The sequence below is a fragment of the Myotis davidii genome, unplaced genomic scaffold (genome assembly GCF_000327345.1).
Source record: "Myotis davidii unplaced genomic scaffold, ASM32734v1 scaffold370, whole genome shotgun sequence".
Classification (NCBI taxonomy): Eukaryota; Metazoa; Chordata; class Mammalia; order Chiroptera; family Vespertilionidae; genus Myotis; species Myotis davidii.
The window spans coordinates 17,508,105-17,528,584 of record NW_006288615.1 but is presented as its reverse complement, the minus strand read 5'-3'; the positions used below and the strand labels follow the sequence as shown (position 1 = coordinate 17,528,584).

Here is a 20,480-nt window from a genome sequence, read left to right as displayed (position 1 = left end):
TCTTTCCCTTTAACTCTTCTTTTGTACACATGTAATTTGTTAATAATTAAGTAAAGCCTTGGGTGGGGGAAGGGGATTGTATTGTTTTATGTGCGTATTCAAGAGATTGTTTAAAATCCAGACTGAGTTTTAAATAGAATTCTGGAGATGCTCTGGGCTCAATCAGCCTATGCAAGTTGATCAATGGCAGCCGGCTCTGACTTTTGCCCCCGTCCTCCTGCCTGTAGTTCCTGCTTTCATTCCCCACGTTATTTCCGTGTGCCTGAGGAGTTGCTTGCCTCAGTCTTTGTCTACTATTTTCCTGCATTAGCTCTGCAAAGAAAGATCAGACCAGATACACAAAGCTTTGGGTAATAGAGCAATGTAATTGTTATACCCGTCTTACTACAAAATTTAGTCCTTTCAGCATAATCAGAAACACTCTGCTATATACGGATCATAAACAAAAATATGGACCTGTAGTTTCAAAAAGGTGAGCAGAGTTTAGGAAGTGAGTGAAACTCAACGATGAAATCACTTAAGGTACCACCTGGGTCATACTCTTGTTATAGCAACGTAACCAAACATAATGTGAATATAAAATAGCACAGAAAATTATTGAAGAAATAGTTCATTTTTAATAAAAGATTTTGTTTTAGAATTTTATTCATGATTTATGTGTTTAAGATAGCCTTCATGTGCTCACAAAACTAGATTATAGTTTTTCTTTTATGTGTGGATTCAAGAGAAAAAATATTTTAAAATAACATTGACTGATTTAGGTATGAAAGAAATCAAAATCAGTGAAAATGAAATCTATAAAATATATATCAGACTCAGTTTTTTACATGATGATTCATAATTTCTATGCCATTGCTTCAAAACCCATGTAATGTTCCTCTGAGATATGGGATGACCTAATCTTCAAGCTTTGTCATCTAAACTGATGAGCCATTTGAGTATTTATTTATATGTTTCTGTTAACCCAGGTTACTAACCATTGAGGAAGAGGAAGGAATCACCTAAGGACATACTTTGTAAATGTTCAATCTAAAAAGGAGTCATGTCATTTAATGACTCACAAATTATCTGAAGGATCTTAAGAGTTTTAAAATTTCCATTTCCTAATAGTCCATAGCACCATCATATACTTAAATGATTGTCAAAAGGGCACAATTTAGGATTTTAATGTTAAGCATAATTAATTAACATTTTGTATTACAAGTTTATCACAGTAGATTTATATACTCTTGCTTGGAAGTGCTGTAGCTAAAAGCATAGTCAATAAATACAGGAAATGTCTTTAGCTGTCATTGCACAATTTCTTTATTTAATATTTTAGGTTGACATGACAACTGAAGAGATAGATGCTCTTGTTCATCAGGAAATCATCAGTCATGATGCCTATCCCTCACCTCTAGGCTATGGAGGCTTTCCAAAATCTGTTTGTACCTCTGTAAACAACGTGCTATGTCATGGTATTCCTGACAGGTATTCATTGCTTAATAACATATTGTTCCTTTGGAAACTAAAACATGAAACTAAGATCTATAACATATGGTGAAAGACACTATTGTTTAATTGAAACCCACCTGCAAACTTTTGAAGCTGATTATGTTAAAACAAAAATTTGAAGTATTTTGCCTCTGAGTGCACATGCTACCCCCATTTAATGTTTGTTAAAGCAGTCTGTAATCCAAAAAAATAGTTATTTCTTTAATGTCCTTAGATTTTAACCATATAAATGGTAAAAATCCAATTGTAGGTAAATATTAGTTATCAACTGTTTTGGCTCTTTGCAAAATTAAGGTAACTAATAAGTATATATTTTTAAAGACTAGTAGACTTTTATAAATAGCAATATGTTCATGCTATATATTTCTTGTAAACTTTGATGTGACTAACATAAGTTAAAGATTAGATATAGTTATTCCATTTATTCCTCCTTTATTCCAAATTATCATTGCAACTCATTGGGTTTGTGATAGTAGTCATTAGGTATTTATTTTTATATGCCTTTTATTGAGATCTGTCTATCACCATTTTTTCCTGTTTATGTTTCAGTCGACCTCTTCAGGATGGAGATATTATCAACATTGATGTCACGGTGAGTAAATCATATAAAAAATAGTCTTTGATCAACTTCAGAACTGCTGGTAGCAACAGGAAGAAGAGTGGATTGAAAATGTGGAAGTGCTGTTTACTTCTAGACCCAGACACAAGCAGCTGGTTTCCTTTTTTGTTTTTAACTCTGTTTATTCCAAGTAAACCCAGGCCTGACTTGAATTTAGGGCTGGAATCAGATGCACTGAGATCAATGTTGGCCTAAGTGAAATGTCAACCCAATCCTGCTATGTGTCATGTTTTTGAGAAGGTGTAATTGTTATTGATCCACTGTGTAGTTAATGCAGAGCACCGCCGCACTGGGCAGCTGCTGAAGCTAGATATGTATGAGATGAGCTAACACGAAGAAAGCCAGCATTTTTCCTGAGTGGGGCCTGTCATTATCTTACTCTGTCATTAGAGGCTACGTTGGCCTGTGTGTGTCAGTCTATTTGGACAGCAACTCTTTTGCTAGCAGTGTTCCTAGATTTATTAAAATCCTGAAGGTAGCACCATGTTCCATTTCTGGTATAGAGAGCCTTGAACTCAAAGCATACCAGCAGAATGGTTTTCTCTCTAAACTTAAGCTTTCATCAAATGGTTAACAGCTTTTCTTTTAAATAACAACCCAAAATAATTTAGCCTAGGAACTTCAAATGTACAAGCTCTAAACCTTTTCTAATAGTCTTAGCCCTTGACTATTTTCAGATGTGGCGTATTTGTGCTTTGGCAGTTCATCTTGCTAAAAAGTTTGGTAATGATACCTTTGGATTATGTAGATTATAAATAAATTCTATACATCTGATGATTAATAAATAAATTTTAAATAACTATCATTTAAACATCTGATGAGAATTAGTTGAGATAGATTGTATTCAAGGGTTACAGTTTCTATTAATAAAGAAATATTTTTCTGCTTGAATTTTTTATTGAATTTATTGGGGATACATTGGTTAATAAAATTATATAGGTTTCAAGCATACAATTCTATAATACATCATCTGTATTTTTTTTTCTAAAATATGTTTTTATTGATATTTAGAGAGAGAGGAAGGGAGACAGAGATAGAAACATTGATGAGAGAGAAACATCCATCAGTTGCCTCCTCCATGTCCCTTACTGGGGATTGAGCCTGAAACCTAGGCATGTACCCTGACCAGGCATCTAACCAGTGACCTCTTTGTGTATAGATGGACGCTCAACCACTGAGCCACACCCACTGGGTCATAATCTGTATATTGTATTGTATGTTCACCACCCAAAGTCAAGTCTCCTTCCATCACCATTTATCTCCCTTTCCCTCTTTACCTCTCCCATCCCCTTTTCCCTCTGTAATCACCATACTATTGTCTGTGTCTATGAGCTTGTTATTTTTTTCAGTTAATCCCTTCACCTATTTCACCCAGGCTCCCAAGTCCCCTTCCTCCCTGACAGCTGTCAGTCTGTTCCCTGTACCTATGAGTCTATTTCTGTTTTATTTGTTTATTTGTTCATTAGATTCCACATATAAGTGAGGTCATATGATATTTGTCTTTCTCTGACTGGCTTATTTCACTTAGCATAATACTCTTCAGGTCCATCTATGCTGTCGCAAAAGGCAAGATTTCCTTCTTTTTTACGACCAGGTAGCATTCCATTGTGTAAATGTACCACAGCTTTTTATCCACTCATCTACTGATAGGCATTTGGGCTGCTTCAAGATCTTGGCTATTATAAGTAGTGCTTCAGTGAACATCAGGGTACAGAGGAAATGTTTTTAATAATAGTTATTCTATATCCAGATCATGAAACCTAGGTAGGAGTGGGAATGAGGTGAAAATTGGCATCCAGTAGTTGAGTTCAGTCAGATTTTTAATTGTTCAAATTAATTAATCTTTTTTTCTTCATATCAGTTTGTGTGACAGTACAGCCAAAGGTTCTGTTATTGCTAATACTCTTTCCTATCATTGTGTCCTACTTAGAATACTTGAACATTTGCTCTATTCATATTCTGTTGGTATCTTTCAAACTCAGAATCATGTAGAAGGAGGTATTTTACGAAGTGTACCTGAAATAAAGTATTTCTCATGATACACTTTTCTTTTGGATTGTACCTGATTTGGGGGTTTTACATTTGTTTTCTCACCTAATCACCCCCTAATAAAATATTGCTGCTTTCAGTGAAATCAAGCATACTCTTCCCTGCTGCTTTCAATGTGTTCAAGGAGAATATTCCATGCCTTTTCTACGTTTCCTGAAGATTGGAAGTTTCATACGTACTTCCATTTTTAACATTCAATAATTTCATAATTGCAAAATTCATAAAGCAAAGTGAAATATTTTCAATGTTTAGAAATGTGAAGGAGTCAAGGAAATATATAGGTTAGTATCTGAACAAATTATATTTCTTTTGAAATATTTTATTAAGTGAAAGATTCCATTATTAGATTTCATATTATATTAGAAAATACTCATTGCATGTTATAATTGTTTATATCCAGGATATATCACAAGAAAATAGATTTATTTTTCCCTTGAAAGTTGAATGTTTAAAAATAGACTATGCAGTGTCCATAGTAGTTGCTCAATAAATATTTGTTAAATAAATGAAGTACAGCCGAAACCGGTTTGGCTCAGTGGATAGAGCGTCGGCCTGCGGACTGAGGGACTAAAAAAAAAAAAAAGAACTGCATCTAAGAGTAAAGGCCATGACCTAGTACTAAGGACAAAATGAAAATAAATCAGCCCATAATAATAAATAAATAAATAAATAAATAAATGAAGTACAAAACAAGAATAGTTTGTGGGTATAAACAGTAATTATAGATAACCTGTCACAGACTTTCAAAAGTATTGTTATTGCCATATATATTGACTCTTTCAAGGAGTCATTTTGAAAGCTAGCAAAAGTAATATGGAAAGGCAAATAAATATTTTTTAAATACACTTTTACTTAAATAGCAGTTATGCAAACATTCAGAGCTACAAAGTTTTTAAATAATTACTCTTTTATTAGTAAATGTTATATACTTGTATATAAAATTAAAACTTGTACTTTCTTGGGTTACAAATGGGAATAAATGTATAGAACACTGTTCTATTGCAAAGTATTTAAGATACTTTTATACAGTAGAAAAAACACGGGATTAAAGGCAATATTTCATCATATTAATGTGGATCCACCTCTGTATTCTGCCACTAACCTTAGACAAGTTACTTGTTTACCTCAGTTTACTGACTTTTAAAATGAAGACATAATAAAGACTTCTCCTGTTTCCCTCACAGTGTGTGGGGGAGTATTTTTTAAATGCAGAATTGTACACAGAGTTATGTTATTAATTCAGTATTAAACAGACAGAAAGCTCAGATAAACATTTTTATAACAGTTTCTGCATTCTACTTTTACTTGAGAAAGAGAAATGTGAAAAATAATTGCATAGGACAAATTTATGCAAAATAGCACATTTCATGCTACACAATGGATCAATATTCTAGTAATCTTCTCAGCCTTTTATATTTGTAGTGTTCAGTAATTATTGATTTTTATAATGAATCTGTTATCTTTCAAGATCATATAGGGACTGCTGAATCATTGAATACTGATAAAATTAATTTTAAAATAATTCCACTGAGCCAAACCGGTTTTGGCATAATTTTATTCTTAATACTATTTTCTTATATTCTAAGTCAGGGGTCCTCAAACTACGGCCCACGGGCCACATGCGGCCCGCCGAAAACATTTGTTTTTTTACTTCAAAATAAGATATGTGCAGTGTGCATAGGAATTTGTTCATAGTTTTTTTTAAAACTATAGTCCGGCCCTCCAACTGAGGGACAGTGAACTGGCCCCCTGTTTAAAAAGTTTGAGGACCCCTATTCTAAGTCTTTAAATATTGATGTGTAGTGTTTTCTGCTATCTGGAACATTGAATTAAGATTTCACTTCCAGGCAAGATTTTGCATTCCTATATTGAGCCACTGTCTATATAATATTGACATGTCTGTCTTATTTCTTCTCATTATCTATGACTTCCAAGCATAGAAGTAGTAAATAAAAGATTGAATATCTTCATGACATTGAAGAAACTTTTCACTATGCTAAATATTGCTGGGTTCAACCTATTGTAATAATTGTGGGTCAATGTCTTCGGCCACTAAATTTTGCATATATAGTTCTGTCTTTTCAAAAATAAAGTGAAGAATCAACATGCTGCTATAGCATTGCCAATCAGAATGCTGAAATAGCCACACTAGTCACTTATTTATTCTAAATTGTGTAATATTATTGCATGGCTTCATCTGTGAAATTTCTGTAAGATCTCAGCATATCTATTTCCTTTTTTGTAGGTGAACTTAATAGTAATTCTGGAAGGCTAAAACAAATGAATCCAATATATACTTTAGAAGAGTAGATTTTTAAACAACAAGTTATTATATTTCTGCCTATGTTTAGGTCTATTACAACGGCTACCATGGAGACACCTCTGAAACGTTCTTGGTGGGCAATGTGGATGAATGTGGCAGAAAGTTAGTGGCGGTTGCCAGGAGGTGTAGAGATGAAGCCATTGCAGCTTGCAGAGCAGGGGCTCCCTTCTCAGTAATTGGAAACACAATCAGGTAAGCCTGACACTGACAAGTAAAGGGAGGGTTGGGAAATGGTGCAAGGTTATTGGTGGCTTGGTATAAAGTTGATGACATGTTTTATGATTCAGGACCATCATTTCAGTCTGATATCAGTATGTGAACTGCCAGGCTACAGTGTTGTTCCCTGAGTTAAAAAAAAAAAGAAAGAAAGAAAGAAAGAAAAAGTGAATTATATCAGGGTCAGCAAAGAAATTTATAGAAGCAGCAAGCAGTATTTGTGAACTGCTTTTGTTTTAGCTTGACATGTTGGTCTGGAGTGTTCCTCTACTCAAAATCACACCAGACGTGGAAGAGAGTACCTAAGAAGGAGCTCAGTATCCTAACACTTGGATGATGAGATAGGAGAAAAGCTAAGTGTTCTAAAGGAATGAAATAAACATATTCATGTGATGCAGAGGTAAAAGCCTAAGCTCAAGCAAGCTTTACCATTCAAATCAGTGGATTAGCAAACAGCCTGAAAGGGTGATCTGTCCTGTTGGGTCTGGTTCATTTTTCCTGTAAACCATTGTTTACTTTCCACACAGCATTCTGTACTTGCTTTTTTAGTAAATGTGTATTTTCTGAATTCAAGACTTCTTCTTTGTAATCTGTTGCCTACTTTTAGATCTTTTTTCCCCCATAACTGTTTTGAAGTAGACGTGCAGAATATATGGTTGCTGTTTTTTATTTAAAAGTAGTACATTTTGTTAGAGATGATCACATCAGTACCTTTTAAAGTACTATTCTCATTAATATGAACCATTGAATGCTTCCCATTTGTCTGAAGGATGGACAACTTAGTCACCTTGTAAAGATGGTGCCTTTTTTATTTCATAAGCCCTCAAATGCTTTAAGAAAAATGCAGTTAAATGTATTTATGGCTTTAAAAATATTGTAACAGTGTCTGAATCAAACTTTAGTAAAATCTCTTTTGGTTATATCTGAGAAGCTTTTATTGAAGACTTTGAACAAAATTGTGTTTTTGACAGTTTTAAATTATAGGCTAACTAGCCTGGGAAAAAAGGATAGTGTCTCTCTGTTCTTTCATAGGAAATGTTGAATCAGACCCCTACTGGGAAAAGAAATTTAATGCATATCTCACTATCTTACTGTCCATGAATATAATAGAAACGAATTCAAAATGCAGTTTTATTTTTGCAAATGGGATGAGTCGATAGATGTACCTCATATTTTTGAACACCTAGGGTTCAACAAATTTACTGGTGGTGTTCTTGCATTTTAACAAAATTTATTCTTCAGTGGAAGGGGGCAGAGAACACTAGATTCTTATTCAAGCATTCTATCGAGCTCTGCATTCATGGCTGTGTCTAAAGGGCATGTCAGCCTTTGATTCTCTCTGAGAGGTAATTATCCTTTTCCTGTCACGGAACAACAAATGATAGCTAACTACAGAGGCACATTTGCAGTAGTCACATTCATCAACTGCAGGAAAAAAAATTCAATTTAATTGTGCAACACAGCTGCACATGGGCTTTTGAGCATTTCTGTTGTTCTCCCTGTCTCGCTATTCCTCCCTCCAGATCTATTTTTTAAACTTTTTTTCTGGTTATTTTTTCCCCTTTTTTTGTCTCTTCTTCCATTTTTACTCTCTGTACTTTCTTGTTAAAGTAATTTTCCTTTGTGGCTCTCATTCTTTTTTCCCCATTGAAGGCTATGAATGTAGAAAATTATCACAATTACTCATATAATTGAGCCTCTTTGTAGCAAGTGCAACTCCAGTAGCCTTTCTCCATCATGAAAATGGTTTCATTATAGGGTTTTTCATATTCCCTGACACCATCTACACAGAGGAACAGGCGTGCAGATGAGATGTACTAGGAACAGGCTGGATCAGTAAGGTCACAGTAGGAATAATTAGCTCTGCTATGGAAAGAGCATCTAGGCCTTTTACTGCTACATAAATGTACTGTCCGTGGCTTTTAGTCACAAAAAAACTTACTAACAAATGGAGCTCCCGCCTACTACTTTGAAAAAAAGATTTGTATCAACACTACAATTTTCCATCATTAAGACTAATAACACAGAGCCTCGTATACATCAAGGGGAATAAAAAGAAAAATCTCACATTCAAGTGGCGGCTGGGTGCTGACCTTTGTTCCCTTTTTTTGTGTACGACTTAACTGTTTACAAAAAAGAGCCACACGCCGCACCAACATGCAGGTGAATTCCAGCCAGTGCTAGCAAAGCCCAGCATTCAGTCGGAAAATCTGATAAATCTTTATGTAGGATAATGCATTTCATTACATATTCACTACATTAATTCTGGATACATAAAAAAAAGAAGAGTAGAATTGAACGTGACATTAGATTTTAGCTATTTAAATGCAAAGGTCACTTTTTGCAGAGTACAAATTTGTGTGTATCCGCTCCTTTGAAAACCAGATCAGTCCCAACAGCATTTACAAAACTATATAAAAAAATAACAGACAATGAACTTTTTACTTTTTCCCTCATACATTTCATTATTTAGATGGTTTATGTCTCCACCGGACAGAAACTGGCCCAGATTCTAACAAATGTTTGCTCTAATGGGTTAAGGCAGTGTTTCTGGACATCTATTATTTCACCTTTTCTTATTCAGGCAAACTCTCAAGGGAATAAACAAACAAGCAATCTCTACCTTTATGACAAAGTACTTGGAATCGTTACAGACCTAAGGTTTACAAACATCTTTCAACTCAGTCTCGTTTATTTTAAGATATTTACCATGTTTTGCATGGCCTCCCTCTACTGATACAGCATGAAAAGAACATTCAAGCATCTTTTATTAGTATTCTGTTACCAAAAATCAAATAATCTTTATAGGAAATTTTTTAATTCTCTGAAACCTGAAGGATAGGATGAGATCTCTGGAAAAGTATTGGCCAAAAGAGTTTAATGAAAACAGTCCTTCTCTGGGTGTCCTTTTGTTTCATGAGAGCTAGTGATCTTTAGGTTACAGTGTGTTATTATCCTCACTGTAGCTCCATTTGCTTTGAATATTTCTAAATCTGTATTTTCATAATTATATCTAGATGGTACGATCGGTACATATGAGAATATTGTGAATGTGTAGATTCATGCATCACAAATATGTGACAGTTCAATCAAAAATAATTTAAACTTATACTTGTAAATGTCATGATGAAAGTATCAATAAACGGTTTTTAATGTTTAATTCATAAGTATATGTTTTGATATTAATTTAGAAGAATATAAAGCACATTTTGAAAAATAATCTCTTTCTATTAGATTATGCACATTTAAACAATAAGTGGCTCAGGCAAAATAAGTCATTTTAATGTCATTTGTGATGGATTTTTCTTGACAGCTACTGTAAATTACAATTATACTGCTTCTCTTTGCACATGAAAGTAAGCATTGCAATAAATTATCTTTTATTTCAATCCATCATGTCTGCTTTTCAGAAACAAAAAACCTCAAATAAAAGTTCAAGAAAAATACAGTAATTTGTGGTCCAGTTTGAAACAACAACAACAAAAAAGTACCACTCTTTTGGAAAACAATTACTGCCTTTCAAAAATATTACTAATTATACTTCAACATTTCTTGTCATTAGAAGGAATCATTGGATTGTGCATTCCTTCATTAAAAGACTACTTCTTAAAATAAAAATCTGGAAACATTAAGCTAAAATGTCATAACGTAGAATATCAGTTGCCATTTAAGATCCTTTAATTAGAGATGTGACCATTTAGAGAATAGTTCTGTTTAAAAGATTCATGTAAAATGATAATAAAACTATTTCCATGTGCATTTTTATTTTGTTAGAAGAGTATGTACTTAAATATTGGACTCCTCTGCACTCTTGGGGAATGTAGTCTTAGTCATAAAAAGGTAGTTGAAATATATTAAGAATTTTAATTATTTATTGAGACATTTAATATTTCAGTTGAGGAAAACTGCCTCCATGAAAGGGAAATAAACTAAAGAAAATGGTCACAAGATGAAATTCCTTAAGTGAGATTTTTTCTTTCAACTACAAATTATAACTGACACATGAACTATAATAATACAGTATAATTTAAATGTAAGTTTATAAACTACTTTTATACATCATCTCTCCCCTCCTCTCTCTCCCCAAATATTCTCTATATGGGCTGCAAATCATAAATGTGCTCAGGCTCATGCAGAAGTGCCCTACTATCTTAGAGGATTTTTAGTTGGGGCGGGGGGGGGATGAGAAGAGCTAAAACCATGAGTTCTTTTCAATAGATTTCAGGAAAAAGAAGGCAAAATGTCCAGGACAGGAGACCCTTGTGCTCAGAAATGGATCATGACCCTAGGGTGGCTGGGGTTGGGGAACACCTGCCACACTTCTTGGGCACCCCTGCCCACCCAGCTGTTCCCATGTTCTCCAACACACCAGTCAAGAGAAGCACACGTGCTCCACCTTCCCGTGCCATGATTACGGGTACCAGTTCTCGTTTTCATGTTAGAGTAGCATTTGCTACTACAGGTCATTTGGCTTGTCTCTATGAAGTTAGATTTAAACCCTAGAATTAGGTAAATAATCTTTGCTTCCCATGTATTCCAAAATAATAGAAGGGGTGTGCTTTGAAATAGCAATTTGGAACATGGATGAGACTTTTTATCCTATTTAGTCCCTTTAGGTATGTGTAAAAAAGCTAACTACCAATCCAAACGGAAAGCACTCTGAAAAGCAGACAGAAGGGTATATACTAAGCTCCTGAGAATCGAGCCTTGAGATGGGTGCTCAACAAAGAAACTAAAGGAAATGTGTCCTGCTCTTTCCCCCACGGTGGTGAACCCCTCTGACCTTTGCATCCATGACAGATACATTCTATGATATTCCAATAGCTGGGAGTTCCAGCGAGATCCAGGCAGTAAATTGTTGTAGGAGAATGCACTCAGATATCTTTAGCCACCTAGTAATTGCAGAGCTTCTTTTATGAAGAGGAATGAGAGGTATGATGGGGGGAGGGGGGTGGATCCCCAAGTGTTTTTTCAGAGTGGGCTTTCTTCCTCTCCTCTCATCGGAAATTAAAATGAAGATTGCCAGTGTAACGCACATTTAAGCTGTAGCTGTGATGCCTGCCAATCAGAGCCTTTTTTAAAAACCTAGGTGGTTTTTTCCTTTAAAATAAAAATAGAACAGTTTATATTGAATGCTCTTAGAATCAATGAGATTTGTTGAAACTGAAGTAACATTACTGGTTTAGATAGAGCCCATTTTTGTAAAACAGCAACAACAACAAAAACCTAGATCATTATATCTTATTTCATAATATCTCTTCCACCCTCTATCCACTCTTCATCCTCAGTTTCTATTCAGAAATTATGTGGTACAAATAGAAAAGCCTTGGAAAACTTGTTTAACCTGCCCAAAGTGCAAAGATATGTGGAAATAACCATAAAATACAACTTAGATTAAAAAACAAGATTGATTTATCATTCCTGTCCTCAGCACATGCATCACTTACTTATTTCTATGTTATCAGTTACAAGGAAGTTAAATCTGAATGAGAGTCTGCCTATCTGCTGTGTAGAGTGATGTCCAATATTTCACAGGTCTGGAGATGAAGGTTAAAAATATTGAGAGAAAAGCACATCAATATGCACGCTCATAAAGATTCTGGCTAAATGCCTTTGAGCTCATATAAAACTAAGTGGAGGGTCTTTTGGAAACTCCAGTTTGGGATCTCAGAACTTTGGTTTTGTTAACAATTTAAATAGTGATCTTGTAAATCCCAATCCATTGTTATGGTTAGGATTCAGGCACTGTGCCCTTCATCCACCTGAAAATATAAAAATTGTTAATGGTATATATGTTCTTGTCTGTACTCCCAGAAATAAAACATGTGCACCTAATTTCAAAAACAACTTCTTAACCTTGTAGGTGAAGATTTTATGGCTGGAGTATATGTACCATATTTTATTTATATGGAATAGATGGAACCTAAATGATGTGTATGTAGAAATAACAAATGAAGCATTAAGAATTAGGAATCACAATACTAGTTTTTCTTAAGCATCCCAATGGTTAAAAAGCATTCTTTTTGATTCCTCTATTTATTTAAATTGATTTCAGAGAGGAAGGAAGAGGGAGGGAGAGATAGAAACATCAATGATGAGAGAGAATCATTGATCGGCTGCCTCCTGCATGCCCCACACTTGGGATCGAAGCCTACAACCTGGGCATGTGCCCGTGACCAGAATTGAAGCTGGGACCCTTCAGTGTGCAGACTGACGCTCTATCCACTGAGCCAAACTGGCTAGGGCTATGATTCCTCTTTGTGGTGTAAGTCTAAAGGAGAAATCCTAAATGATCCCAAAGTTTTGTACTATTTCAAGAATACAGACAAAGCAGATTTGACCTTTTGTGCAAATGTCTGTTTGCAGAATGTATAATGCTTTGACCAGAATAAGGGAACTATAGAAGTAGGAAGTCACATTTCTAGATTATAAATTTTTTTCTGTTTGGTTCCCAACTTAGTAGTAATTTGCATAGTCTTTTTGTGAAACCCCATACACCCATGCAGGTTTTTATGACCTGCATTTTATGCACATGTATCTTGGTTATATTGACCTATATATGTGTGTGGCACATTCACTTGTCTAAAAGTGTCTAAAAGTGGTCTTGTTTGAACATTGTGCTAAGGTCAATGAAGCAAACTACTGTACGTTAGATACATACCTTTTTTCTTCATTTATCCAAAGGGAGTTTTACAAGCAATGGCAAAAAAATATTTAATTTATTCCAGAATAATGAAAACATTGTCATTATCTGACTCTAAATATAACTGATTTATCTATTTCATAGAATATTTTAAGTGACTTTGTTTTATATATGAATGCATTAAAAACATATCTAATTAAATTAAATATTCTGTTTGGTCACTTTTAAAGCCACATTACTCATCAGAATGGTTTGCAAGTCTGTTCACATTTTGTGGGACATGGGATAGGATCTTACTTTCATGGACATCCAGAAATTTGGCATCACGGTAAGAAAGTTAATTTGGGAGCAATTAATTGAATGGAATCAATATAAGGCAATTTTGCTCCTGAAGTTCTAACTTTGAATCCACATTATCATCTTTATGTGTGCGTGGATTCAAAATTAGAATTCAAAGGATAATTAATCAGAACCAGCACGTTACTATGTTACTGGATTATTGCCCAGTAGTTTCAGTCCCAAAATAAGGTTTATTTTGCTTTTTGTCTTCTATTGAAGAGTGATGGCTGGAAGGCACAAGGAAAAGTTACTGAAATCAAGACGCTGCTGCATCAGTGTCCCAGCAGCATGCACATATGACTTTCCTGTTTTCCTTTTTCTACCGACCCTTCTCTCACTGCTGACTGTTGTGGTTAAACTTCATCACATCCACCACAGCGATGACAGCTGATGTATTTAGCAGCATGTACTCTTTAGTGATTTCTAGATTATACCCACCCTGTGTTCCTTCCCCAGAATCTCCTGTTTTTCACTGCCTGGGTGTGCACCCTACAGTGGGGAAGCAGGGTGGGCCACAAGGCAGTGGAGGCAGGGGGTGGGGGGAGGAGATTGGGGTTAGGGTAGGAGGCAGTTCTTTGAAGCACCCCAGAAACCAAAAGACCCTGCTCGGGTGAGCATCCCCCTTGGTTACTTGGGAGTAGTCCCTGGAGGAAGTACTGCCTAGATCCCACGCCCTGGAAGATCCTAGAGATGCAACAGGTCAGAACTTCCTTTGGGCCAAAGAGCCCCACCTGAGGTCCAGGAGGAAGTGCAGAAAGGGCCTCTTAGACATATGCCCCACCCAGAGCTCACACTTGGACTAATTTGAAGTCACCCCTGACCTTGCCTCCTGTAGCCTGCCGTCTCTTTGCATCTGTTCCCAAGATGTCTTACTCTTTGGGTTGGGGGTAGATCACAAGGCCCAGGACCCAGCAAAGCCAGGAGACCTCATAGCAAGAGGCCAGGGCAGCAGAGGATCCTGACAAGTGTCTACAACACCCAGGCTGCTCCTGCTAGGCCTTGGCCCCCAAGGGCAGAAAGTGCAATGACAAGCCCAGGAGCCCTGTGTTTAACCCTGGGTTGTTTGTGAACACCCAGGATTCCAGAAACTTCCACCCTCCTACCCCAAAAGAAAAAAATATTTAAATGACCAAGTTTTTTTTAGCAGCCCAACTCCTCTAATTCTGTTTCTATCTTTTTCTCCATTTCTCATTCCCATTCCCCCTACCCCATCTTTTATTTCTTACAGCAAATGACAGCGATCTACTCATGGAGGAGGGAATGGCCTTCACCATAGGTCAGTGCTGGAGCTCCTCTTCAGAGAGCTGGGCTCCCCCGGCAGAAGCATCCGCAGTGGCGCTGGCCTAGGCCAGGCAGTCCCGTGAAGGACTAATAAAGCCAATCAGCATAATGAAATAATTCAGATGCAGAGTAAATCTGATTAAATAATATCCTCAAGCCCGTCTTCCTAAATCAGATACTTACCGACACATTTAGGAGAGGCAGCCCTCCACCCTCTAATTCTGTTACCAACATAATGTGGTGTTTGGGTTTTTGGTGTGTGTGTGTGTGTGTGTGTGTGTGTGTGTGTGTGTTCATTAACACCCAGTAACTGGAGACCATTATGTCCCTTGCTCCCTGTCAGCAGTGGCATGTACTCTCTGTGGCCCATTCCTGGCGGGTCATGTGATTGGTGTCGCCAACAAATTCCAATCACCTAAGACCCGGAAGGCATCATGTTTCTGACTGGTACTTAATGGAGAAGCAATTAGAGTGAAATAAGAAAATTGTTATTTACTGATTAATGAACATTTTGAGCATGTTTTTTTTAAAAAAATTCAAATATTTTTTAAAACTCACTGGTTTTATAAGAGGGACTGGTGTTTGGGTGGTTATCCACAGGGTCCTAATTAAGGCTTGATTAAAATGCCCTTTTTCCTCTAAAAAATTAGGAACTAGGCAACTTCATACATTTTGAATGCTGTAACGTTTCCTCTTCCTACTGTTTAGTTTGTAGTATACTGTGCAAGCAACATCAATTATCAGCCCTTGCAATATGACAACATGAACCCATGGGGGAAGTACTTAGGAGGAGGGGGGAAACCTTCTTATTCTCTTTTGTGATAATCGGGAAACAATGTTTGACAGGAATCTGATTAGTTCACGCAGTAAACATTTTCCCTCTTACAGAGCCAATCATAACCGAGGGATCCCCCGAATTTAAAGTCCTGGAGGATGCGTGGACTGTGGTCTCCCTGGACAATCAAAGGTGATTACTTTTCAATTGTTTGGAAAGGGAAGGTCCATCCCAGGGCGCTGGCGAGCTGCGCTCCCGCCCCGCCGGCGCTAGCGCGAGTCCTGAGCGCCGCTGCCCTGCGTGTTTCAGGTCCGCCCAGTTCGAGCACACAGTGGTCATCACGTCGGAGGGCGCCCAGATCCTGACCAAACTGCCCCACGAGGCCTGAGGAGCAGCCCCACGATGCAGAGGCTGGGCGCCTTTTCTCCTAAATTGCTGAAACCCAGTTGGAGAACTTTTAGTAGCACCGGCGGAAGGCTGGTCCGCTGTAGCCTACCCAGGACCTGGGAGCGTCTTGGAAAACCCGGCGGGGATTGGGGGCGGTTGGGAACGCAGATCTGAGGCCCGCGTGGCGGCGCCCTAGGATGGACGCATCCCGGAGCCGGACTGTTTCCCAGCTCGGGGAACATTTCTTGAGGGGGAATGGGACGCCCTCGTTTGGAAGACGAGGGATTCCTATAGGTGCAGTTTTCTCTTTTTTTTTTTGCCTTAACTCTGCCCAAGTAAAAGGCTTCACCTCTTAAACCCATTGTGTCTGCGCTCCTTGTCTCTGACCGTTACTGGGGGGCGAGGAGTGGGGGGAGGAAGAGAGTAGTTGGTTAATTTTTGAGTTACTGAACTTTTCATATGCCCGCGCATAAAGAAAAACCAGAGCCTGGGTGTTAGGTGGAATTTTTTTAAAGTCTCTTTTTACCCGGTTGTGGATCCTCCATTGGCTAGCCCCTGCTCCCGGCCCTTCCCGTTCTTCCCCTTCATGAGGGCCTTGCAATGAAAGATCAGCCCGAATGGACGGGTTGGTTACAAACATGTCTTTGCCTGTGGACCCCAGCCTGGCTCCTCTGCAGGCTTTACCAGTCTAAAAACAGGACTTTCTGATTCCCTGCAGCTTTCCCTGCCTGGCCCTCATCCTGCCCTGCGGTGCATCCCAGAGGTTACTTTTACAAGACACACACACACACACACACACACACACACACACACACACACACACACGTTTGTTGCACTAGGAAATGATGTATGAATCCCAGGCTGCTGTAGCCCCTAAACCAGTGGTTCTCAACCTTCCTAATGCCGCGACCCTTTAATACAGTTCCTCATGTTGTGGTGACCTCCAATTTCATTGTTACAAATTGAACATAATTAAAGCATAGTGATTAATCACAAAAACAATATGTAATTATATATGTTTTCCAATGGTCTTAGGCGACCCCTGTGAAAGGGTCATTCGATCCCCAAAGGGGTCGCGACCCACAGGTTGAGAACCGCTGCCCTCAACTAACCTCTCCCCATACTGGCCCCCTTCAGACCACATTCTAGCACTGGAGACCCAGAGGTTCCCAGCAAGAAGAGATTCGGCATTTTTTTAGGGCAACGGCCCAGTTAGCAGGATTGGAACTGGTGAGTTTTACTCCAGTTCAACCTCCTGCTCACAGCTCCACCTGCTTTAGGAAATCCAGAGATCCACATCCCCGTCCCAAGACCCATTCCTGCCCAGAGCCTGCTCATACCTGGGCCCAGGGGTGGAGAGGGGTTGGGCCTCTGGCAGGACACAGAGAAAAGAGTTGCCCCTCTGGTCATGGTTTTAGGAACAAGTCCCATTTAGGGTTTCCTCAAAGTCAGTGCTAACTCTCATTTTTACTGAAGTGGTTTTCCAAAGTTGCCATCCACTAAATATAGCTTGGGCTAGAGAGCACCAAGGAAATGTGAGACACCTGTAGTTGCCAAAACAGATGGCCTCTTTGACTGGGTCCCAAGGGCCAGCTCCTCTCTGTGACAATCACAGTGGTCGGGAAAGAGATAGGAAACCGAGGCCAATGAACATGCTGGGAACAGTGTTCAGTTCAGTCTGTTCCCTGAACTTGGAATTCTCCTGAGCATTTTCCAACACCTCTGGCTCTCTTTGTGTCCAGGGTTGGGGAATTTGGACAAAAATGATTCTGATTCTAGTGGATCTCGGAGCTGGAAAAGGCAAGGAAGGGGTTGAAAATCTACAAGATTCATTGAAAAACTTCTGGGGTCCTTAAAAAACTTTTACAAGGCCTAGACACTCTCAGGGGCTGCTGCCTCTGAAAGACCTGGTGTCTCTTGCCTGAGAAGGACTTCACTTCTCTCCCAGAGCAGTCGGATTGCACCAGTTACCTGTATCTTCTCTACAGGTCAGGTTCCCCAAGAATAATTTTATTAGGACCACAGGATTTTACCAACCACTGAGATAGCACACTGCTGTGCAGCAATTATGCCAAGGTGCAAGTATGTATGGGTTTATAACCCCTTTATTAAAGTAACTAACCTAAAGTTTAAACATTGTCCATATACAGGCAATACTCTGCAGCGCCATAGGAAACAAACTTCATTTGGAACCAACTCCGTTTAACATGCTTTAAAGTTGAAGTTAGGGAAGCAGATTTTAAAGTACCACTCTCCACCCCTCACCCCTGCCAGCTTAATTGGCTCCAAACCTCACCGGGATTCCAGCCCACTGGTGGCTACAGCTAACCACCAGGCGCCAGTCCTGCGTGCCTCCAGGAGGTTCTACTGGCAATCCGGGACATTCTCCGGATACAAGAGAGAGTTTTATTTCCTCTGACAGTTGGGACAGGCAGAGATCTAAGCAAACCTGCGTTTCAGAACAGGTGTCCCCTTAGCGGTGTGGGGTGGACTGGACGGGCTCATAGAATAGAGATAAGATCACGCGTTGAGAAAGCTAGCCAACGACGGCGGTGTCCCTGAGCCCGGAGGGCCCTGGCTCATCCGCCCCTCCCTGCAACTGCTTCTCTGGATCTAAGAAATAATTCCGGAGTGTGGACACTCGCTCGCCCACAATAATTCATTTCTAAAATAACCAAGGCTCTGAAACCGGTTCCTGAGGGGGCGCATGCGGGTCTTTTGTTCCCCGAGCCAGCCGGGTCCACTGCGCTACGCATGGCTTGGAGTCCCCACTCCAGATGTGGACAGAGAGCCCTGGCGACAGACCATCGCGACCTGTGGCATCCTCTCTCCCATTCCCCCACCCTGCAGTTACATCTGGAATAAACTGGCCCTGGGTGACTCAGCTGTCGGGTTTCCTCTTGCATTGCCCCCAGCACCTGGAGTGACCAGCCCCGCTTCCCTCGGTCCCAACCCCACCACCGCGCCAGCCACGGCGATCACTTACGTGGTCAGGGCCCGCCAGGCGCGCGGGAAACCAGGGGCCCCGGAGGCATCCGTGCTGCTGTGCTGGGCGCACCACACCGCGCTCCACACCCGGCTCTACACCCCAAAATAGGCGCTAGGAAGGAGCAATGAAAACCACAAGTGCAACACGGAAATCAAGAGGAGTCCTGCAGCTCCTGGGAGTTGTCTGGTAGCGGAGTCATTATTAGCTGGTTGTTGCTACAAAGTATCACCGTGTGGTTGGGTGATTAAGAAAAAAAATCTTTTTAAACGTTGGCAAAGCTGTTATTGGTTTGGAGGATCGGTTGTGGGGTGGGTTGTTGTTGGGGTTTTTTTTTTTTTTTTTTTTGGCTTTTGTTTTTTCTTTTTGCTCCAACCACACAGCCTGAAATATTTCTACCCCCAACATCATGCCCTTAAACCAAAGGAGAGGAATTCCGCGGGCAGCTGCTGCTGCTACTGAAGTTAAAAAATAGAGAAGCCCCTTCCACTAATATCTGCAACGACAGCGCCGATGTAATTTGTTTTGAGTGCTCATTTTTATTGGTGTTCCTTCTGCCAAAATGTACTTGATTACAGAGGTTTGTCCTGTGATCATTGCGACACTCCAGCCAGGGGAAGGTGCGTCGGGGAAGGTTCAGCTCAGGCCAGATCAAATCCCAGGCTGTTTAACGCTGAAAGGCTGCTTGTTGCTATTAGTGTTAAATATATGGCTAATTATGCGTATGAAAATTAAACATCAGTGTTATGCTAATGGGGCGCCTTCAGCTGTGGATTCGAGCACTTGAGACTACCATTTAATCAAATGAATCAGTAACTAATACATCTGCACGTGTGAACTTTCACAAGATCATTTCCCCGTTCCCGCCACACCGCTAAATTATGAAAGAAATAATTATCAACACTTTCTAATTACCTAACAAAGTAATTCTGGATTCACCGTGAGGCTGGAGGAATCGGGAACCAACAGCCCCTCGAAGACAGCATGGTTTGCACCACGCCTCAAGAGGGTGGCTTTGTGGTGTTTGGGGCGGGGGGGGGCCCGGGAGCTCCTGGGACGAGTTTTATTTTAAGGGGGGCTTTTGTGCACTTCTCTGTATCTAGCGCCCAGAAGATAGGAGGCCTTGGCAGCTTTTGCCTCCACCAGTTCTGTCCCCAGGCCCAGTGGCGCCCACTTTGACCACTGAAGATGAGGAGGATCCTGGGCGACAATGAGAGACACGTCCACACACAAGATATGTGAGCCTATTATTGGCCTGGTTTTGCCGCAGGTTTCGGTGTCCCCCGGGACTCCTAAACCCCAGTACTCTCGTTGGCCCCCAGGAGGCCGGGAAATGACCACCTGGCCTCCTCTGCTCCAGCAGAACCC

The 20,480-nt window shown here is 39.5% G+C and overlaps 1 protein-coding gene across 3 annotated transcripts in view; it reads left to right on the top strand.

Annotated features, from left to right (window-relative positions):
• METAP1D (methionyl aminopeptidase type 1D (mitochondrial)) overlaps window positions 1-16,964 on the top strand; it is a 72,864-nt gene extending 55,900 nt beyond the window's left edge. For all 3 annotated transcript variants that reach the window (XM_015561984.1, XM_006760623.2, XM_006760626.2), the window contains 7 exons: window positions 1,322-1,470; window positions 2,044-2,086; window positions 6,514-6,677; window positions 13,575-13,672; window positions 14,912-14,959; window positions 15,853-15,931; window positions 16,049-16,964. In XM_015561984.1, coding sequence (XP_015417470.1) covers window positions 1,322-1,470; window positions 2,044-2,086; window positions 6,514-6,677; window positions 13,575-13,672; window positions 14,912-14,959; window positions 15,853-15,931; window positions 16,049-16,127 — 660 coding nt within the window. In that variant the 3' untranslated portion in view covers window positions 16,128-16,964. The remainder of the gene's footprint in view (window positions 1-1,321; window positions 1,471-2,043; window positions 2,087-6,513; window positions 6,678-13,574; window positions 13,673-14,911; window positions 14,960-15,852; window positions 15,932-16,048) is intronic.
• The last annotated feature ends 3,516 nt before the right edge of the window (window positions 16,965-20,480 follow it).